The sequence below is a fragment of the Lepidothrix coronata genome, unplaced genomic scaffold (assembly GCF_001604755.1).
Source record: "Lepidothrix coronata isolate B3197 unplaced genomic scaffold, Lepidothrix_coronata-1.0 Scaffold189, whole genome shotgun sequence".
NCBI classification, from domain to species: domain Eukaryota; kingdom Metazoa; phylum Chordata; class Aves; order Passeriformes; family Pipridae; genus Lepidothrix; species Lepidothrix coronata.
Genome location: NW_016690369.1, coordinates 1,619,468 through 1,642,836, shown reverse-complemented (window position 1 = coordinate 1,642,836; position 23,369 = coordinate 1,619,468). Strand labels below are relative to the sequence as shown.

The 23,369-nt window shown below is 46.8% G+C and overlaps 1 protein-coding gene across 1 annotated transcript in view; it reads right to left on the bottom strand.

The window, feature by feature from the left end:
- The window catches only part of FBXW8 (F-box and WD repeat domain containing 8), a 57,580-nt gene that overhangs the window by 2,997 nt on the left and 31,214 nt on the right, over window positions 1-23,369 (bottom strand). Inside the window, exons 5-8 of the mRNA XM_017831319.1 lie at window positions 22,873-23,030; window positions 14,982-15,178; window positions 13,310-13,519; window positions 3,570-3,697 (exon numbers count right to left, since the gene is read on the bottom strand). Of these exons, the coding sequence (XP_017686808.1) occupies window positions 3,570-3,697; window positions 13,310-13,519; window positions 14,982-15,178; window positions 22,873-23,030 (693 nt within the window). The remainder of the gene's footprint in view (window positions 1-3,569; window positions 3,698-13,309; window positions 13,520-14,981; window positions 15,179-22,872; window positions 23,031-23,369) is intronic.

Sequence of the window (23,369 nt, the reverse complement as noted above, 5' to 3'; positions counted from 1 at the left end):
AGATGGGAGATTGGGAAGGAATTCCTGGCTGTGAGGGTGGGGAGGCCCTGGCCCAGGTTGCCCAGAGAAGCTGTGGCTGCCCCATCCCTGAAAATGTTCCAAAAAAGGCTGGATGGGGCTTGGAGCAACCTGGGCTAGTGGGAGGTGTCCCTGCCCATGGCAGGGGTGGGACTGGATGAGCTTTAAGGTCCCTTCCCACCCAAACCATCCTGTGATTCTCTGAGCCCATGATCCAAAATATAAGTGCAATTTGGAGAAAGCTCCTCTGTCTGTGCCTCCCAAAACATCAGCAATGCCCTGAGGCACCAAATCCTGTGTTTTGGGCACACTGCTAACACACCCCACCCCTGGTACCCAAACCACATCCACTCGGGATGAGGGGTAATATTATCACCAGGATCAAGGGAAAGGACTGGGATTCCAAAGATTTCAGAAGACACTAAATGTGGGGCAAATTAAAACACAAGAAAAGGGAATTACATATTTATACCCTTGACTTAATCACTAATATTAAAACAAAGCCATCCACAGGCACCCAGCAACCAGTATCTCTTCTCACTTCAAAAAGGCAGCCACTGACTGTGGGCAGATTTTAGGTACATCTGGTTTTCAGACATTATTGACCACTCAGACAAAGCACTTGGAAGAGAAACATAAGGAAGACTCAGCCAGAAGAGAACTACAGGAAAAGAACTCAGGATTTCAACCACTGCAACAAGGCCACAAAACCAGTTCAAGTTTTAAACCCAGCACATATCACAAAGGAGTATATTTTTCTGCTCCTTATGTCAGGATCCAATATATCAGGATTAAGAGATGAAGCATCAGTGAATAAATAAATGCAGCAAGTGAAAACAGAAGGAAAGGCGAAATACTGATCTCAGATTTGAAAGGAAGCCAGAGAAAGTTCCTCCCAGCTGATGGCCATCAGGAGTGAAAGCATCAGGTCCACATTAATTCCAGAAAAGGCCAAAACACACTTGTTCCAACACATTAACTGTGCTTTATTCCACAGCCCTGCTCCGATCCTAATGGTGTTGTGCAAGTCTTTCCTTTTCCTTTCTCAAACGGAGGTTGCACCGGAGGATTTTACAAACAACACATTTCAGGGACTGAAAGAAAAAGGCAACAGAACAGTCCAGAACTCCAGCAGAGCAACATCCATCTGACATGCAGCAAAACATGCTGGAACGGGGCGAGGAACACGCTCCGTGTGGCTGCACGGCCGCCCTGGGGAACAGCCCATCCCTCAGCTGGGATGGTGACAAGGACTCGCTGCCTCCAGCTCCAGCAGAGAGGAGCTCTGGCTACATGTTGGAGCAGTGCTTTGGGTGAGGATGGGGTATTTTGGAAGGGCTGCTGTCCTGCCTGTGCTCCACACGGAAATCAAAGCTGCTCCTGTTTGGAAGGCTCAGCTGGAAGCGAAGATCCGATTGAGTCCTGCTTATTCCATTAGCGAGCGCCCGGGTTTCAGGCAGGTGTCCGTCCTGGCACACCCCTGGAAGAATCACAGGCACACTTGTGCTGCTCAGATGTGCTTTGAAGGGAAGAAAGAGAAGCGTTTTGCCAATCTAATGCGATGCTGTAACACAGACCTGGCACGGCCCGGCTCCTCCTGCCTCAACAGCTGGGCTCAGTGGGAGCACTCCGGGCTCATCCCAGCCCTGGGAGCAGTGGGGAAGGTGTTCTCATGACCAGGCTTTGACCCTCCTGTTAGACTGACTCAAAATTAAGCTGCCTTGCCTCCAGGAAAGCATGGAATACATGTTTTGATCCACGCTCCCGGCGACCGGGTTTGCCATGTGTTTGCTTTCCCAACGCCGTTCGCCATCCCAGCTTCCAGCACGGAAAAGCAGGATCAGCACACGCTCCCTGCTGTCACATCTCTTGCCAGAGTGAAGCACAGCTCAGAAATCAAATAAATCAGCGGCGCTTCAGGAGTGTTTTCGGTGGAGAGACAGATTTTACAGGTCCTACCAAAAACGTTTCCCAAGCGTTAACTTCTCAAGATCGTGGCTTTGAATAAAAGAACATCATATTCCAGTGAAATTGTGAAACTGCTGCATTTAATTCAAACTATAAGTGTTCCCACTGGTCACCAGCAGTCTGAACTGCCCTGGCAAGGTCCCTATTTAGGAGATTTGCTCCTTAATAGGGCTGTGGAGGTTCCAGTCTCATTCTACCTGTGGATGCCCAGCACCTTCATGCAGCAGCACAAGAGGCACTGACCTCAGAGATACCCGTGGTCCTGCCTCCTGGATGCCACACTTGTTTGCTCAACTATTAATTCCTAACTTCTTGCTATTTTAGTGACAGCCAACCTCTTAAACTCAGTCAGTGCTTGAGCTGAAAAACCAAAAAGCTTTCTGGAGGGGAAAGGGCACAGACTCCAAAGGGAGTGAATCTCCATCCCATCGAAGGGATATCAGCTTCAGCTACTCTCCTGTCACCGTGCAAGAGATCAAAATTGGAGGCAGTTTCACTGGGGTGCTTTGGAAAATCAATTATCTGCTTTTAGAGGGCAAAAAAAAAGCCTCCCAAGGACTCAAGTCCACTTGTCAAACTCCAGATATTTCCCTCACCCTGAGTGCCGAGGAAGTGTGAGGTTTGCTTGCACTGCCTGTTCACTGAGAAAGGAGGAGGGGGGGGAAAAAAAAAAAAAACAAATTATTAAAAAAAAAAAAAAAAGGGGAAAAAAAAAAAAAGCTGTTTGACAAAATAATCATTTTTGCAAGCTGCTGCTCTGGCGGGACAGAGGTCTGGGATTTGGCAGAGGGAAGTGCCCGCCTCCCAATCTGATCCCACCACCACGGCACAGCACCACCTGCAGCCTGGTGCCCGGCACGGGGGAAAGGAGGAGGGAAGGAAGCGGGAGCCATTAGGGACTGGCTCCCTGCCATCCCACATCTCCTTTGGAGCACTGGATCAGACCCCACCGACGACTCGCCAGGAAAAGAAAATCTAAAAATTGGACTCAGAGGGTCTTTTTAAGCACTTTAATCCTTTCGCGCTGCCTGTTCCCAGCGCGGCCGCTCCTGGCACCGGCCACTGCGCTGGGAAAATCCTACTCCCCGAGCCAAGGAGTTAAAGAGAAAGCTGCTAATCAGCTAAATAGAAGCTGGAATCTGTTCATATGAAAGTCTCTTTTTTTTTTTTCCTGTCACCTGAGGGACATCACAGTGTTCCCAAATACACTCTTGACATCGTTTGGCAGCCGGGCCCCTCTCATCCCCCACGATTCATCCCCGGGGTTATTTTTTTAATATCAGAAAGTGAGCTTTTAAATGCCAAACTAATTTTGCGGGTGGTGGCGGGGAAGGGGAAGATATTCCAAGTGGTCTCGCTGGGCTGTGCACCAACTGCGTCCACCAAATGGCTGGAAAAGCAAAGTCTTCCCAGGGAGCTTCCCGACAACAAAGCCCGCTGACAGCCACGTCCAACTATTACCTAATAGTTTGTTCCTCAAACTGTGGCTGCATTTGAAACGTTAGAGGAGGAACCAATTCCAGCAGGTCCAGATGTAGGACAGCAGGATGGGAAGTCAGCTAATTGGAGATGGTGGCACTTACTTTCTGTCCTTGTTGCCCGCTACGAGCATGTGGGGAGGGCTGTCGTGGAGGTTGACACACGTGAAGTCACCTATGGAGTTGCCCACCTTGGTCAGGCACTGGTTTGTTTCCAGGTTGTAAAGAAGAATCTGCCAGAAAGGGGACAAAACACAGGGTGAATTCCTCGTGAGCACGACAAAGAGGTTTTGCTGCAGCACGGAGCGGAGTTGTTACCACCAGAGATGTTTTGCTTGTTGCTTGATATGCAACACGTGATCAGGAGGCAGATTTATCCCTATTAAGAGGGGGATACAACACCCCAGAAATACACCTCTAGTATTCTTAGAGATTTTTAAAGCTTCACTCGTTGCCCAGTCCTCCAGCACAAAATGATCTTCTCCTCTCTCAACTCCACCCTTCAGACCTCTGCAGCTGCACAAATAGGAAATAAAAGGCCAGGCAGCATCAGTGTCTCTGCTCTGGCAAATGCTGAAATAACACCTACAGATTGTGTAATATCGGGGGGGACACAACCTCAGAAATAAGGGAATCGGGTTTCCCAGTGGAATCCATCAAGGAGCAGGGATGCACCACCAGTGCCACCCAGCAGCAGACAGGGACAGCTCCCAGGCAGTTTCTCCAGGCCAAATCTTTAAAGCCTGTGAGGAAAACCGAACAGTTTCTTCCCCAATTTGAATATCTGAACGAGTAGCAGGAGTGAAGAGCACCAGCACTGAGAAGGTTCAGACAGATGGGCTGAGAGAGGCAGGGCCAGCCAAGTGCAGCCGAAATCGCAGAGCAGAACAGAACACGGGCCCTGCTGAGAGCTGTGCTGCACATCACACAGACCAGGAGGAAAATCACATCTGAAGTGGCAGCTCAGATGGCAAAGGCATAAAAACAACCCTGATTTTAGGCAACATCCGAGATGATTCAACCAGAGCCCGGACGAGAGGGATGAGTTGTTCCCCCTCCTCAATCAGTTCCATCACGTTTGCTGTCTTTCCTCTGGGGCCAGATGAGATTTATCTGTTTGGGCCTTTCAATTTAGGAGAAACGAGTATTTTTAGAAGCAGGAAAACGTGCTGGTCGAAGCCCAGTGGAGCTCAGCACTGCACCTGGCCTTACATAACTTCATAAACGTTATTAAATTTCACGGTGATGCTCCTTTCAATTAAAAGAGACCTGTGACCATGAGAGGAGTTAATGGTACTTAAAATATCAGCAGAAACTCATGGCAACATCAGCATGGCCAGGCCAACCTCACATCAATATCCTTTACTTCTAATTTGCTGGTTATATCCAGTGCAGCTTAATAAATATTACACAGTCTGTTGGTATTATTTCAGCATTTGCCAGAGCAGAGACACTGATGCTGCCTGGCCTTTTAACTTCCTATTTGTGCAACTGTAGAGATCTGAAAGGTTGAATTAAAGGTTGAATTAAATGAAAGGGAGGCTCATTTTGTGATGCAGGACTGGGCAACAAAAGTGAAGCTTTAAAAGTCTCCAGGATTTTTAAATCCAGAGGATTTACAGGTTCCCTCCACCTGCCATTTCTCCCCACTAAAGAGCAGGCAGGGTTTTATTCAGACATATTATCAGCTCCCTGTTAGGATCAACACATTCACATCCCACTTCCTGAGGCGCTTATAAGATTTGTAATCTCCCAACTAGTCCTTTGTGAACTTACCTGCCTCGAATACCAGTCTTTAACATGTTATTTTTCATCCTTCAGACCCGAAAAACCAAAGCAATTTTTACCCAAGCTCTGTAAAACCAGGAAGGCTCTGTACTTGCAGTGAGGCTTCGGGCATAAAAGTTGCTCAAAAAATTCATTTCAACTTGCCCACCAAGGAAAAAGTTGCTACAAACTGCATGGAAATGTTAATCTTTGAGGTCCAGAGCAATTTTACAGGCTGTTCTCACTCGCAGCCCAGCTCCCAACAGCTCACTAACCAAACCCAGAGGTAACGACGTTCTGGCAAAGGGGCCTCGAAGAGTTTTCACTGCAAAGGAAATTAATATCTGGGCCTGGCAACCAAATTTCTCCTTGGAAAGTTCTGAACAAAAGACAAAGTCAATAAAGTGCTGAATTCAACCTAAGAACAATAAGTGACGGGGTCAGCAGCAAAGTATTCCAGCTCCCAGTTGAGCCTCTTCCCAGCTGGATGGGAAAGCTCCGGAGAGGAGAGGGCCAAAAGCTGCTTTCCCAAAAGCCCCCCGGGGGCTAATGCTGACAGGGAACATCCAGAAACTATTAATTTACCTAAATGACCATGGCTCCCATCTACCCCATAAACATATGATATGTCCTTGAAAATTCAGTTATGGCCGTGGAAGACCACAAGGAAAAATTGCTTCCACGTGGCATTTAAAGATCCCCCCGCTCTCCATCGGAGCAAATGTTACACGTTCCCCTCTTTGCAGCCTCAGTTCCAGCCCTGGGGCAAAACTCACAGGTACCACACCAGCTGAAAAATCACTTATTTCTCCTCACACAGCCTGTAGGTGGCCACTAATTTAAAGCACTTGCAGCTAAGAATCTGTAAAAAAGTAAAGCTTCGCATCCACAAAAATGGAAGAAGAGCTTCTGTCTCATCATCTCCTACCCCCTCCAACGCCTTCTCCTCTCATGCCAGCCTCTATTCGTTTAAAGACTGTTTATTTTGACAATCAATAACGGCACTGATTGCTAAAATAAAATTTTATTTTGCATTTTATCACGCTCACGTGTCTCTCTAGCCAATTAGCCCCGTCACTGGAAGATTCCCTTTGTGATCTTCAGGATTTGTCTATCTCAAAATTCAACTCGTCCCGAGCGATTTCATGCTCTGCAAATGAATTTCAACGTGTTTTCGTGGCAAGTTGATAAGTAAAGAAGCAAAAAGCACTCAGAGTGCCTTTTTCTTTTTTTTTTTTTTAAGTCTGAATAATGATTTCTTGAAGACAAGGAGTTTAAAAGCACACCGAGGACAATTTTGAAGTTCTGATGAGCTCTCCTATAATATCCCAAGGCAAGAAGGATTTTCTTTACAAAGGCCAAGGAGAAAGAATGGAAATACCTGGTCAATAGGGACTTGAAATAAGGGCCTGTGTGTTAAAGGGCAGATAAAGCCTAAGATCTCTGGGAGGTTTATAATCCTGTAATGCACACTGCAAGGGGATTACCCTTTTAAAGGTATTTATAATCCCATAATGGACACCCAAGACCAGTGACCTAATAGGTACCAAGCGAAGGTAAGTGAACCCAGAGCATCTGGGTGTGAAATGAAGTGTCCTGGGATAACACACTAACGAGATCCCTGCCCCCAGAGGGACCTGGGGGGGACACACAGGGGAGAAAAAGCATTAAAGACCCCGGGCAGACCTTAGGGGCACCCCAGGCACGGGATAAAAAGTGTTACCTATTAACCTTGCCCAGATGAAAAGTCGGAGCCCTTGGCCAGGAGCCAACCAACCTCCCAGAATGCTCCATAATTCAAGGAGCCAGGAATAGCCAGAGTACCTCCACCATTATGTTTAGTTAAAGACCACAGAGATTAGAAAACACATTATCCACCTCGGAGGCGATTCTTGCCATGTTACAAGTCCCTTAACGACCCTTCCCATCCCTCCCTCTCCCTCTCTCTCTTTTAATAAGGCTGAGCAAATGGGACTTCATTTTATCCCGTTGCCACAGACCGGTGCTATTAATTATTCATGCTCATACTCTCCCCTTTTGTTAAGGCAGTGCATTAGACTAATTTCCCTCTTTACTGGGTGACTTGGGCGAGGCTCAACCTGTGGCCACTCTCGGACAAGACGCTCCAAGAAGCTGGAAAATTCACGAGCCAAGGGAAGGGAAGAAAGGCGAAGTTACTGCAGAGCAGTGGGCACGGGGAACTCTCTTTAAATGCTGTCCAAGAACTCCTGAAAGAGGAGGAAAATTAATTCCCGAAGAATTAAAGCCTCTGCAGCCAGAAGAGCTGAGCTGGGAGCTTTGTTACACCGTGCAGCTAAGTGAGGTCGAGCGTGGCCGATGTACTCTGGGTTGAGATGCTTCCAAGAAAAACCAAGGAACTGAAGGGAATGCTGTTGATGGAGCTCTTCCATGCGTGTCCAAGACCCCAGCAGGTGTTTTGGGATCCTGGGTTTGCCGGAGATGTCTTTTTTGGATGGGAACATTGCAAACAACAAATCCCCGAGCGCTCGTTATCAAAGAGCCTGTGGTACTTCCAGCAGGAGCAGGGGTGTCCAACCCACCGTCCTGGCCAGGAGCCAGCACACAACTGCTCTGGGGAGGAGCTGCTTTCCCCCTGCAATCCCAGCCCGGCCTTCCTCTCCAAAGTTATGGCACTGCACGGCCAGGGAAGACCGAGTTCTCTCTCAGAACCGGCTGTGTGCTGTATTTTTAGTTCTTATTTAGCTGAAGTATCGAAGGGAGGGTGATAAATGTCAGCAAAAAGTGCAATTGTCAAACCACACTCGAAACCTACATCCTTTTCCTGGCTGAACAGCACATAGGATACATTAAAGAGCCACTTTTTCGGAAAGAATCGTTTAGGACGGAGCTTTCTGTCATTTTAGAGACAGAGGATCAAAATAAAACAAACCCAGGAACAAGCAGCAAGCCTGGGTACAGAATTTACATTTATTTTAATTTATTCTCCCCTTTTCTTTCTGTCCATCCCTCTGCCAACTGGAAAAAAAACCCAACATTTCCTGAATACACACAAATATTGCCAGCAAAAGAAAGGGTTGTGAGCTTTCAAGCCCCCCCCCAAAATAAAAAGGGATCCTGTTTTTTTTCTCAGGTTGAACCCATCCCATTTCAGAGGGTATCCACAAAAGCAGGAAGGCTACTCCACGTGCATTTGTGGCAGAACTCATCAAATTAAACACAACATATGGTACACACTGCTGCAAGTTGGGATTTTTGTATCTAAAGCGAGGCGGAAAAAATAATATTTTTAAAGTTTACAAGGCTCAGGGGCACAGTTTCCCGGTGCAAATGTATTGGATTGCCTACTGTAAATATGGCACATGACACTGCAACAACAACGAAACCAATTTCACTGTTAACAAATGCAGGGTCAGCACGCTGAGACTTGCACCCAGAGATAAGTGTTCTGGCTCCATAAATTTAAAGATGAGCTAAGATTTAAAAGGAGCAGCTGAGGGAGACAGACAGACAATCAGAGAGAAAGAAAAAGAGTAAATCAAACACAAAACAGCCAGTTTGGAAAAAAAATAAATAAATAAAAAAAAAGCAGTTAATATCCATGAATAATGGATGTTTGATTTAAAAGCAGTTTACTCCAATATGATGTAATTTTTGACAATCAGCCAGGGAGACTATTCTGCAGGTTCTTGCCAGATATAAGTCATTGTGCGAAGCTGGTAACACAAGGGCCCCTCTGAGCATGCGGAAAATTGACTTTCATGCCATCCTGGAGGTGACTTTGTGCTGGCAAACCCGGGCTGAGCCGCCCCGAGAGCCTCGAGCCGCGCTCGGAGCCCCCCCGGGACCCATGGAAAGAAGGGAGCTCGCGGCAAATCCCGTCGGAGAGGCAGCTTCCCGCCCCTCCCCACCTGCTGCAGAGTCACCCACCGAGCTGGACACAAGGGGAGGGGGTTGGGGTTTTTTTTCCCACTTTGAAGTTTGTCCTCCCCCTGCCCCGAGTTCCGAAGTGAGACTCCAAGCTGGTGGGAAGAAGGAGAGCCAAGCCTCGCGCCGGCGCTGCCAAGGCACCTGCAGCCCTCGCCGTTCCAGCGCCGGACACTGCCAGCCCCCGGGATCTGCCAGCCTGGATGGGCTTGGGATGGGCACAGATGTCTGCTAGGACTGCACTGGGGGCACCAGGCTCACTGCCCTCGTGGCTGGAGGCTCCAGTGCCCACTGGAAGGATGGTGTGTTTACCCACCCAGCCACCCACTCGCTCGGAAAACAGGCCCAGAAATGCATTTCCCCCAACACAGGGGAAAGGAAAAGCAAGGGAGTTATTAAAAAGCAAGGGAGTTATTAAAAAGCAAGAGAGTTATTAAAAAGCAAGGGAGTTATTAAAAAAACAAGGGAATTATTAAAAACGGAATGATTCTCTTGGTTTTGTATCACCTGGAATATTCATGGCCTGTCCTAGCGCCTGTATTTCCCAAACCTGAGATACCCTCTGTGCCAGTTTTGAGGCGCTCACAGTGTTGTATAAATAGGGAAAAAAAAGCAGAATGTCATCCCTGGCAGCCAATGCAAAAGGCATTGATTTATTCATTTTAACTTGCAAAATTATTTCTGGTCATTTACAGGGGTTAATCAATACATCAGGTCAAACTTAGGCAAGGGAAAGTTCTGGTCTCTCTGCTGGACTCTGTTCCTTGTAGTGCCTGACACAGTTCAGGTCCTCAGAGAGGTTGGTTTCTCTGACATGATACCAAAGAGTTTATAAAGAAAAAGGTATTTAAAACACCTTTCAACACCTTCAAAGATCTGCTAACACTCTGCAGTCCTGCAGCTCCTCAAAGAGAAACAGTTGGGCAAGTCCCATATGCTCCAATTCAGTCCCCAGCCCTTCTACCATGAAAACAGGGGTTCATAAAGATTAACTTATTGAAAAAAAACCCCACCACCAAACACACTTTTAAAAGAAGAAAAATCAAGATAAAAAATTATTGGAAGTCTTTGGAGCTCCCTGAGAACTGGAGACATGATGACATCAGAAAAGACACTGCAGCTTCTCAGCTAAAGAGAAGGATTTTAGTCAAAGCAAGGAGCAAGAAAGATATAACAGCTTATATCAAGCAGCCATGACCTAAATATATCATCCAAGAGAGACTGTAAACAATGAAATTCAATTTAAAGGATTATTTACTGAGGCTGCCCCATCCCTGGGAGTGTCCAAGGCCAGGTTGGATGGGCTTGGAGCAACCTGGGCTAGTGGAAGGTGGCACTGGATGAGCTTTAAGGGCCCTTCCAACCCAAACCATTGCATGATTCTGTGATTTAAGAGTTTATTTAGTTCACAACAGTGGTTAATTCTACTGGATACACTCCCACTGGGAAGCAGTAAAGAAACACTAAACACAGGAGCAAACCCAGGCAGGATTTCAGTGGCTGCTGAGAAGAGCCAGGTGAGGGTTCAACACCTTTCATCAAGCCCAAAACCACCCAAATCCTCCCATGTTTATTAACTCTATCACCAAGAACTGCCAAATAGGTTCAAAAATTCGAACTGAATTTTAAATACAGGAAGAAAATCGGGTTTGAGGTTTTCCCTTCCCCACCCCGAGAGAATAAAAATGTCAAGAAACAAACTGCAAGAAATAATCAACCTATAAATGTCAAGAAATAATTCATGGAGCTCACCTGAACTCCAGCAGGAGACCAGAGTTACCTGAGAGCAGATGGAAGGTTATAAATACCCCAGCTATGAGAAAAGCTTTGGTCAGACCCTACAACCACATTGCATCAGAAATCGGATGAAGTCAATGTTGACATTTATCATGCTCCATGTGTAAGGGGTTTATATTATATTATATTTTATATATATATTATTATTATCCCTGTACAAGCCTAGATGGGAACACAGACCTCAGGATTTCCAGAGTTTGGAATTTAAGGGAAATAGTACATTCCATGCTGAGTTAAGACAGCTGAAATATTACTGAATTATTGAACTATGATTGAAGAAATTCGCAGCTTAACATAAAAAAAGAGCTCCACGAGCAATAACCAGACAAACTTCCAAGAAACAACAACATATTTGGGTTGTCTGATGCTTGAGCTTCCCAGAGCTGAAGCATTTCTGTTCTCCCCTCACCCCTGCAAGGATGTCTGCAGTCTGACAGCAGGCAAGTCTAGGCCGTGGATTTGATGTTTTTCTCCTCTCCAACATAAAAGATCCTACGAATTTTATGCCTCAGATCTCGACTCTGCTGTCAGTTTTGGTTAAAATTAGAAAATGATTAAAAAAAAAAAGAGAGAGAGAGAGGGAAGGGTGATGGCTTCCTGAACTATTTTTTTCCTCAGCAAAATATTTTCATCCCAAAGCAGGTTACGAAGGCGGGAGAAGGAAAACAAAGCAAACCCCGACCTGAGAGGAAACCCAGCCAGCAGCAAAAGGGGGCTGGAATCCTCCACCATCGGGCTTCCAAGATGGAAAGCTCTCCCCAAGACAGCTTGTGAGCTGGTGCCCGGTGTAATCAGCCAATGCACAGTCCCTTCACGTCTGTGGGAGCCGAGCAATTAGCACAAGAGACGCTGGTAATTAATTTCCAGCGTGATGTCAGCGGAGCAGCGGTGCCAGGAGAGTGTCCTTGTCGCACACATCCCAGCCCATCACCCTGATTGGGATGCAGGGCTTAGCACAACCCACCCTGGAGGAGTTCAGGACTAAATCAGGAGGGATGTCCGGTCTCACAGAGCGGGCACTCGGGGCCCTGAGGGGGTTTCACAAAGAGGGTGGCAGAAGTGATGCCCCTGAAATGAGATTTTCCCTCCTGACCTCCCACCTCTGCAGGGAAAGGAGCTGGATTAGGGCAGCAAAGGAATTAATAAAGACAGCACAGCCTCCTCTCCCAGCCCTACAGGTATTTATTTGTGGTGGCCTCCCCAGGGAATGTGGATTTTGAGGGGAAAGGAGGTGCAGCTGGACACGTTTGTTCCTCACACAGAGGAAGTCCTAAGCAAAGCTTTGCTGTTCTGGTGACCTGCCAAGGAGAATGCTGCCTTTTTACACCACAGACCACAGCTCCTTTCTTGTGGGTGTGCTCACCTCCTGCTCCTTCTCCACCTGCCTGAAGAACCCTCCTCCCCTCATTGCTGACAGTCCACCACAGGTCTGAGGTGTAACACAGAAAAAGGAATGAAATTTGGGAGTGGAAACTCTTCTCAGGGCATCTGGAAACAGGTCTCTCCTGCTTCCAGCTTGGTCCCTGCCCTGGAGTAGGGCTGTGTCCAGGAGCTGCTTCCTGGGATCTCAGGGATTCTAAATGCCCCCAAAGCTGTGGCTGCCCCTGGATCCCTGGAAGTGTCCAAAGCCAGGTTGGATGGGGCTTGGAGCTGCCTGGGACAGTGGAAGGTGTCCCTGCCCATGGCAGGGGGTGGAACTGGATGGTCTTTAAGGTCCCTTCCAACCCAACCATTCCATGGGTTTATGATTTATGTCACTTATCTGGGTCTGCCATCCCACAAGAACCCCTCCTGCAACCAGAGGAGCTTTGGAAGAGCTGCATTAGGAGCATCCCTCAGCCATGAGGCTCCAGCAGGGCTACAAAAACAGTGTGGTTTTGACCTACCCTGCCAAGATGTTTAATCCAGCAGTCACACCATCCTCACCAAACTGGAAGTGACTTCCTTCAAATACTCCAGAGCACAACCTAAAAATCCTCACCCCCCTCCCAAGATCACACGTTTGCACACACAAGGTTTGACAAGTTGCTCAGGCTGCCCTCACCAAAAGGGATGTTTTGGGCTTTTGGGTTGTTTTTTTTGGGGGGTTTTGAGCCAAGTTCCCCTTGATGCCACCGATGCAGCATAAACCAGGCGAGCTGGGCCCTGCTGAGGAGCAGAGATTGAAAAGGGTTTACAGTTGGCTGAATAATAATCCCTCCCTTCAGCCCAGGAGGAGAACACACAAAACCATCAAATTATTGCATAAAAGAATGTCTTCCCTCTCCTGATGAAAGCTGGAGAGCAGGGAAGGAAGTGCTCAAGCAGCATGAACTCTTTTTTTCCCTTTCTTAACGACGAAGGTATAAAAATCTTACCAAAAGAGAATTAAATACCTGGTTGGGTTCATTCAACAACCAGCCAAAGGTTTTGATCCCAAAGGCAGCTTCATGGGCAGACACATCCAGGCAGGTGACAGGCTGGCCATAGACAGAGTGCAGGATTTTGCCAGGATCTTCTGCTTTCAGGAGATACACAATGTCCTCTGCAGCTGCCACTGCCACTGGGCTCCCCGCAACATCTGGAACCAGATTAAGGAAGTTGACCTGAAAAGAGCAGACTTTTTATTTTTAATACATCACAAATTCTTCTACATCACTACTGCCACTGGCTGAACTGAGCAAATTACCCATGTGTTATGTCTTGTGTCATCCCAATTACGGGTGAACTTCAGACAAAGACCGAGAATCAATTTTACTTCTGAATTTCTGCAAGTTTAGCTCCTGTGATGAAATTCAGCTCACAGTCTTTAGAATGAGTCCATTAAAAAAAAAAAAGAAACCCTAATCAGAGCACATTACAATAAAACATCCCAAAATGTCACATCAGAGAAAGGAGCAAAACTTAACACACTCATCAGCTGAAGGACAGAGAAGCCACAGGTTAAAGCACAGAAAGGAAATATCGTGGCTGGAATGTGAATAAGGTGCTCCAGAAGAGGAAACACATCGATACAACTCACATGGAACTGGAACAGTTGATGTTTACCCTGCAATCATGTAGGGTTACCCTATAACAGAGACATCACATCGCTCTAGGACAGCCCCAATGCCAGCTCCCAAATCTTCTGTCACGAGACCACGAGGATGTTGCTCTTCCCATTTCAGTAAATAATGAAGATACAGCTGAAAAGTCTCACCGTGGGAAGGGTCTGAACTCCTGAACAGTTGATTTCTAACCCAGCCTTGGAAGACAGTGTGGAATCTGTGTGTCCCACGGGACAAACTGACTTGTCACAGCAAGCAAGATCCAAAAAATGGATTCAACTACAGTGGTGGTTTTTACTGGAAAACCTCTTAAATCAACAAAATCCCCAAATATTTTAAGCACTGCAAGGCTGACTTAGCTTTGGAAGAGGGGATTAATCAGGGGTGGTTTAAATCCCTTCACACCCCTTAGCTGTGCACTCAGCTTCCTGCAATGGCAGAGGGGCTGCAGTACTCAATTATTCCCCTGCACTTCCTTCCCCTACCAAAGAAAAGTTGATACTCTGAGACACAATAAAACTTGAGAGAACGGGACAGCTTTTGATTTTTAATTAAAACAGTCTCAAAAACTTCAGCTGACAGAAGGTGCAACCCGAAGAGTTCCAGCTTCACAAGTGACACTATTAGCTCTCCTGCAATATCCTGCCTCAGAATTAATCAGACAGAGCTGATCTGGAACGAGACCTGGAGCTTCAGCTCCAATTCTACGCGAGAAAACTGATTTACAAAATGAGCCAACCTAATGTTGACAGGGGGGAAAAAAAAAAATAATTAAAACCAGCCAACCTCCTGCACCATATGGACTCGGGTTCATTTTCACTCGTAGCCTAAGCCAGCATTTCACCCTTGCTCTTCAGTGCTGAAAGGCTCATCCATTAACCTGCTCCAAAGCCAGAACCCCCAGCTGATAAGGCTGTTCTCTAGTTCAGGAAGACTTCTACAAGATCCCTCTTAGCTTGCACCAGAAATAATCACTGGATCAGGAGCTCCTGGAGGGAAGCTGAGCAGGCTGGGGACTCACCAGTTTCTGGATTTCAAAGGTTGCTGTGGTTTGCCAGAACCCTCTGTCCTCGGGGGTTTCCACCTTGACCTCGAAGCCCGACGCCGTGGCCACGGCTGCGCCCTCCGGCCCCAGGGCCAGAGCCTGGATCCTCTGGTTGTGCTGGTAATGATGGATTGGCTCCCGCCCCAGCAGCAGGTTCCAAACGCTGACGGTTCCTGGGCACCAAAAAAGAACCGTCGGGGGTCATCTCAGAACTTAACGAAGCTTTCCCAGAGCATTTAAAGGGGTGAGTTCAAATCCACGGCCTGGAAAAAAGGGAATGTACAGGGAGGAGACTGCAGGGCAGGGAAGAGAACTTCAGGATGCTGTGGTTCCTCTGAGCCACAAAACAGGTTCAGGGGAAACTGTATGTGCTCTGGCCTTAAGCTGAAGGTTTAGAGCAGTTTTTTGAGGAAGAAATTGTTCCCTGTGAGGGTGGGGAGGCCCTGGCACGGGTTGGGCAGAGAAGCTGTGGCTGCCCCTGGATCCCTGGAAGTGTCCCAGGCCAGGTTGGACGGGGCTTGGAGCAACCTGGGATAATGGGAGGTGTCCCTGCCCATGGCAGGGGGTGGGATGAGATGAGCTTCAAGGTCCCTTCCCACTCAAACCATCCCATGAATCTCTGATTCCAGGCTCTGTTGCTCTCTGTGATTCCCTAATTTTTGACTTTCCAATAACAGGATCTACCTTGAGGAAGACTCCTTGATTTCCCTCACATCTCCATGTCTGGAGAAGATCAGAATAAACAGCCACCCAAATTTTTGTTCTACTACAAACACACCCTCAAGTACCACAAAAAGCCACCCAGGGCAAACCCACGCTCAAATTTAAGTCACTTTGTTTTGCACCCAGAAAAGTTTTCAAAGTGAGGAATCCAAAGCTCTGGTCAGGGATTTTAACACCATTTCCAACAGTTTACAACCAGCAGCAAAACTCCTCATCCTGATGCTGTGGGAAAACAGAAAATGCAGAAGAATTGGTGGCACGTGGTGTGATTTTGGGGGTTGTCCTGTGCAGGGTCAGGAGCTCGACTCGATGGTCCTTGGGGGTCCCTTCCAGCTCAGGAGATTCTGTGTTTCAAAAAGAATACAAATCCCAAAGGATACAGGAGTGAAGTCAAAATACAACATATTTCTGATGGCATTTTTCCCAGCAGGGACCCCCCATATTCTATTTAAAATGCTGCTGCATTAAAGCCATAATCTGAATAAGAGCAACCCGAGGCAGTCGGGAGCGGATGAGGGAACAGAAGGGCTGGGTGGAACTGGAGCCTTCTGGGCCACCTCTGCACTGAATTAAGGGAGAAACAATCTTGAGGAAGGGCTGGAGAAGCCTTCCCTCGACTCAGGCATTAATGATGAAATGATTAATGGCAGCTCTTCCTTCAAAGGAGACATAAAAGCCCCGACAGGCAGCTGGGGATGGGCACCGATGCCAGTGTGCAAACACCCCCCCCAGTCCCAGAGGAGGTGAAGCAAGAGTGTGGTAATGAAACTGCACATAGTGAAATGGCATCTAAATGAGTTTAAATTGATTTATGCTCGCTTTTGTAAAGATTATTTGGTATCTGGAAAGTGCTACCGATGTGAAATAATGCAGATAATCCTTAAGATCCCTGTCTAATGGCACTCCCCCTGAATATTTATGTTCCTCACCATGGGAATGAGCACCATAATGGGGACCATTTTTGTTTTATTAGGGATGAATATTTAAATTAATCTGCTATTTGCCTAAACAATTAGCTGCCTCTGTTTGTTTACACAAAGCCAAAACTGCAATTAGGCCTCCATCAAAAAGATAAGTCCCGACTAAAACTGTCCCGATGGAGCCGTAAGGGCTGGGAGCAGAACTTCCCAAAATTACTTCTTAGCATAATGGTAATTATGTTAATTGCTTGAAAGGTAAATAACTGCTGAACTGGGTTGGAAAACCAGACTGGGAGCTTGTATTGCTCCCACTTAGCCTAAAACCAGTTAACAAACCCAAATGGGCAGCACAGGGTCCCTCCCCCCTGCAGCACGACTGAGGCACCTCCGGGCCTGCCCTAAAACAAAGCCTCATCTCCGGGACAGAAAAAGGGGAGAAAACAGGTCAGAAACAGGGAGATCAACCCCCATCAGTGATAAAACCCTGGGGGGATCTCAGATCACGGATGTCAGACCTGGAATTTCTGGGCAGCCCATGGGTAGCCCTGCCAAGCTCCTCCAGGCAGGAGGATTTTCAGTTTTGGTTTTGTAGAATGTTTATCCCAGTTAAAGACCACTTTTCTGAGGGGGGAAAAAAGATGTTGATTTGCTTTCAGTGAAGCCTTTTGTTTACAAACACCTGTGATGAGCATTTCGCTGGTTTCAGTGGTGTATTAAAGGATGAAAGTTCTGGAAAATGCAAAAAAATACACCCCACACTGAAGTCAAAGAACCCTCTTCTGACCACAGGAGCAAACTGGGAAACCCAGAATTCAGAGTTCTGCTCTCTAATTTTGGGCAACAAATCATTATTATTATTATTATTATTATTATTATTATTATTATTATTATTATTACTGCATGTCAAACATCCCAAAAAGAGACAACGGTGGAAATGGCTCCTGCAATAATAAAATAGTTTCAAGATGGGCATTTTTGGCTGCAACCAGATGTTCAATAGCAAAATCTGTCCAAAATAGCACAAAATGTTATCAGGCAAGCACAGTGCGTGCAAAATCTGATACATCCCTGGTAATACCAAAAACCCAAGTGACAAATTCACATGTAATGAAGGAGCACAAAGTAAGGAGTAAAAAGGAAAGTTCGTGGGATATCCTGAGATGGAAGGGACTGACAAGGATCATCGAGTCCAACTCCTGCATGAGAGCAGGAAAACATTATCCAGCTTTCCACAGAAAAAGCAACACTCCACGGGATTTATCAAGAGGTAAAGCTACAGGTGCTACTCAGAATATTCTGCATTTCACTGCAGACACAGCCACATGTATTTATGAGCACACAAGGCTCTGCACCAGTCCATCATGTTTGTGTAAGAGCAAAAAAAAACCCTCCACGTGCCAGTTTAAAGTTATTAGTGTGGCAACATCACAGAAATCAGGGCTAAGACTTAGCAGTCAGATGAGATCACTGCTCTCCACAGTCCCTGTTCCTGCCTCCAGCACTTCATCTCCAAGGCAATTTCTCTGCTAAGGTGAAGTTCAGGTTGCAAACATTCACTGTCCCTTTTATTTTTTTAGCACTGAAGGCTCAGAAGTGTTAGGAAGTCCTTAAGTCAGGATCAGCAGTGTTGTCACAGCTCGCTAAAATCTGTGGTTGTTCCAACTGAACTCCAACAATAACTCCCCAGAAGGATTCAGGCTTTCCAGCTCGCTTAGATTTGGTCTTGGCTCAAGGAGACAAGGCAGTGCAACCCCTGACACTTGACAGTCACTGCACCAGCCTTGTTGTTTATCCCTGTGTCCCAGATCAGACAAAGAATTCAACTTCTAATCCAATATATTGCTGAATTCTGGCCTGATGAAAGGTCCATTTATTGCAATTCGCTCCAGATTGGAAAGTATTTGGATAAAACACTGACCATGAGCCTGCTGACCCTCACAAAGTGCACTGTTGATCCTGACTGAACTCCAAACTTTACTCCAAATTTAGGAGGCATCAGCCTCTTGCTGTATCAAAGGTGGATGGCTGGAGGCTCTTCTCTCTCCACGAGTCTCCTCTTTGCAGCTGGGAGCACAAAAGACATCCTCCAAGCTGCTTTTTTACATCTATTTTCACGTATTGCAGGCAACACACTTACCACAGAACCAATAATAATAATAAAAAAAAAAGTATTTCTTTTCCTAGAAAATCCTCTAATCCTCCGTCGGGGAGGAGAGGCAGCACAAACACAGAGGCAAACAGAGTGAAATCTCCTTTGTAAATATTACAGTGGCTGTGCTTGGCAGGGCAAGAGAGGCCCCTCAGAGCTCCTCCTGAGCTGGGCACAGCAGAGGAGAGGTGCCCACCTGGGCTCCCTGCTCAGGGAGGGAAGGGAGGCAAGGCTGGATCTCGGGGTGGAACATCCCAGCCCTGATCCTCATGACCCGTTGCATCAGCTCTTCCACATTAAGACAAGCACTTGCTGTCAGCTAGTGGCTGCTGTCAGCCTTGGGAAAGATGTAAAGCAGTTTACATGTGCATTATCTGAAAAAAAAACAACAACCAAACACAGAGAAAAATAAGCAAAGACACGCTTTTGTCGGTGCTGGAGCAGGGAATCCAAATCTGCTCATGGTTTTCACTTCAGCTTCTAATCACAGCTCTGTGGGAAGGCCAGAAGCTGCTTAGTTCACATCACCTCCACGTTGTTCCTGTTTGAGAGTTGTGATTTTGCCCTTTCTACCTTGATTTAAATGAAATAAAACTCTTTTTTGCCTTTTGAAAACACCTGGGAGTTGGACTCGATCCTTGTGGGTCCCTTCCAACTCAAGGTATTTTTTGACTCTATGACTCCTTACAGGGGTTTTTTTCCTTCAAACTGAGAAGGTGAATTTATCTCCTCATATTTTTCAGGCATATCATGAGCCTATGAAGTACAAACAGTAAAAGAGTTGAGGAGGAAATGAGCACCAGCCTGGAGTATCAAAACTTCTTGTGAATTTTGAGGTTTTCCCCCAACCATTTCTAGTCAGAGGATTCACTTTACCCTCAGTAGATCTTTGGAGTTCCTTAACTAACTTTTTATATTATATTCTGACTTCCAGCAGGTGCTTAATGAGAGATCAGACCCCTGTGATAAGTCTTGTCTTCACATCACCATTACCACACTGGTTTCCTCCCAGTGTTGCCAGGTTTCATCTCCACCCCTCTCCTCACAGGGATTTCCACCCTGGAGAGTCCCTCAGAGAAGGCACAGGCAAGACAGAGAGTATTTCATTCCCAACTTGGGGATGCAAGAGGCAGAATTCCCATGACTGTGGTGGGAAATCACACACCACCTACCCAAACCACATGTTTGCACCCACAGCCACCTGCATCCAACGGGAATAAAGATCCTGCAGTGCCCTTCACTTCTCCCTTCCTTTGAGCCAGTCTGTCCCTGCTCCTGCTCTCCTAGGGCACGTCCTGCCACCAAACCCACCACTCCACTTCTTGCAAAGAGGGCACAGAAGGGACAACACCCCCCAGGCAGCTTCAAGGGCACCAGAATGGACAAGACAGCAGGTTTCCAGAAGTCCCAAAAAGGAGCAGTGCCAAAATTGCCCTCCTGGAGCCTGCCAGCAAGCAGGAGCACTGCTGATCCCACAGCAGCCACCTTCCTGTGCTCCATGGAGCTGCCCTGCAGCTTGGGAAGGACCACCAAGCCCTCCCAGAGGGCCTCCAAGCACTCCACAAAGGGCAGCAAGTGGGGCACCTCCCTGCTGTGCCTACATGAGGACGGACATGGCGTTTAAAGGGAAGAATCCAAAAAGGATGTTCTCTTGCTGCAGCACATTGTTCCCCAGTCAAACTATGAAACTCCAGAGCGCAGGGGGGAGAGCCATGGCTAAAGCAGACTGCTGTTTCCCAAAAGCTGTGGCTCCCAGCCAAAGCCAGGCAAGCATGGAGCAGATGGAGTCCTGGCAAGGCCTCTCCTGTCCCTGCATTAGCAGCATCTGCTCATTACCCAGAACCCTCGCCTGCTTTATCTAATGCTCCAGGAAAAAGCATTTTGATTTGATTCATTTCAGTTCGGTAACGTGCAACACAATTAGTGGTAAAATCAAACTGGAGGGCTGCCAGTGCTGACAATAGGAAACAAGGCAGAAGAAATATGAGGCCAGTGGGTTGGAATTCAAAAATCACAACTGTGGATCGAGTTGCCAAGTCCCGTTGCCCCAGGTGTACATCCAGTGCCCCCGCTGAGCGCTGGCACGGGCACGGGGAACTTCATTTGCTCCCCAGCCATTTCCCTCTCATTTCCCTCTCCTTGCAGCTTGTTTCTCGCAGGTTGGCACCGCCAGAAACGCTCAGGAGCCCCAAAATTCCGCTTTTCCTTAGCGGAGTTACAACTCCCTTCGGATGCGGGCATCCCGGCAAGGCAGAGCCTTCTCCTTGCTCCACTTCCCGTGCCTCGGGAAGCGTTTGCTGCTGTGGAAGCGGCAAAGCAGGGCTGTGAGGCAGGCACGGGGTGAGCAGGATCTGCCTGAGCTCTTCCCTGTGATCGGGTGCCAAGGACATCTCTGCGTGAGCTCTGCTGAACTGGGAGAAGCTGATGTTATCGGGACGAGCCTGGGAGCCAGGGATTCGACAGGGAAAGTCTAGACTGTGCCTGACAGCACCACCTCCAACACTACCAGATGGTTTCTCTGTGCTAGTCAAACTTACAAACAAAGAGAAAAAAGGGGAGCTGGAAAAGTACAACAAAGAACAATCAAACACATTATCTTCAAAGTCGTCCTCGCCCTCCCCGAATTCAAAACAACTCCCTCCACCAAATTGTAAATATGTGCTTCCAGCTTGCAGTTAGTAAACATTTCTAAAATGAGGCTTTAGAATTCCCTATTCCCATAGAAACTAATCTATTCTGACCAGGCTCCTCGAATCAGAGTCACTGCCATATCATGGAGCCTATTAAAATTTCTACCCAGAAGAAGAAAGGACGCCGAGCTTTATGCAAACTAGTTCAGTCACAGCGCTGACAACGAGGAGTATGACAGGCAAAAAAACCCAGACAAATTATTAGATTAGGCAGTGGGAAACTAGAAAACAAACAAAAGACCCTCTGCTAGTTGTTGTTTGGCAGACTGGACAAAAAGCCAACATTTTAAACTATCACTGTGTCATAATTCCTGTGACTTGAGTAAATAATCTTACGTGAGCAACACCAGATCTGCTGTTGTCAGAAAGTGTGGAAAAATCAACAATTTTTAGCACAGAAAACCATTCTAACATGATCCAAGCTAGAAACACAGCTAAGGATGCTGATGATCTTAAAACATATACAGCATTTAATTTACTTTGAAAATAAAATTCGGTTTGCAGTATCCATCCCTAGTTTTGTTTTCAGCTGTAGAAATGCCAGGATCAAAGGCAGTATGTGTACAAAGCTCTCTAGATATGCTTTATTTATACCCAGGAGATATTTTAAGTGTCAAGTTACAGATTTTAAAGAAAGATGACAGGAGTTGATTCTGCCTGAGCCCCTCAGCTCAGGATCCCAGTCGGCCAGCACTGTCCAAACCTGACTTTTTTAATTGCTGTTCCCACATCCAGAAGATGTTGGTCTTTGGCTCTTCTTGCCCATTATGTAAAACCTCTGAGGATATTTAAAACAATGCATACAACCAGGATTTTACGAGGGCTTCAGTAAATATTAGGTCAAGGCTTTTATTCTCTGTATCAAAGTATATAATAACCCACCACAAACAATACTTCAGTGCATCCACACACTGAGCCAAGAGGGAGAGGGATGTGGATTAATCAGACATGCAAGTTTACCACCATTCCCATAACAAAGCTCCACAGCACCCCAAGGGAGTTTTGGACAGAGGAGAAGGCTGGTGGAAGAATATTTAATATTTTTATAGCAAAACAAGTTATTTGCTTAAGATAGCTTGGCTGGACTACAGCCTGGCACTCAAGCTTTGTGTAGCAGCTCCAGTAGGAATTAAAGCTCAGTTTTAATGGGTGCTGTGTTCCAATGCCTCCTAATGCATTTAGGGTTATTGGCCAACTTTCTCACATAAAAGCAAGAGAGTGTGTGTGTGTGTGTGTGTGTGTGTGTGTGTGGATACACAGGATTACAGACACACAAAAAGCTGAGCACAGCTGCTTCATTTTTGTAAAGCCTGGTTGTTGGTTTTTTGTTTTGTTTCGTTTTTTTTTCCCCGTCTCTAATAGGGAGGAGAGTTGTGGTTCCTCACCGTCCTCGTGAGCTGCCACAGCCAGGGAGCTGTTTATCCTCACAAAGGAGACGTGTGGCCGAGGTCCAGCACCGCCAGCCCCGGGCACGGCTTCCAGGATGGGGGCTGTGTAGTCCCAGGTGCGAGTGTCCCACAGCCTCACTTCTCCTGAGGTGTATCTGCAAAAGAAGGCTGTTACTCATCCCAAAGCATCTGACAGGTAGTGCAGGAGAAGGGAGGAAGAAACAAAAAATGTCTTAAAACCCAACACCATTTACAGCTCCTGGACCCATCTCCTGTGAACAAGCCCATCAACTTTGCACATTTTACTCCCTGTTTATGAATTAAAGCTACAGAGACAGGTAAATTGGAGCTACAAGAGCCACACAACTGAGCTACCACAGGTTAGCAACTATCAATATTAACATGCAAGGAGAGAGGGCTCAGCAGAAGAAAAGGTGATCAGTAACGAGCCCAAATTACATCATGGCAAAACTTCAAACTGCCTCTTTTCAGTC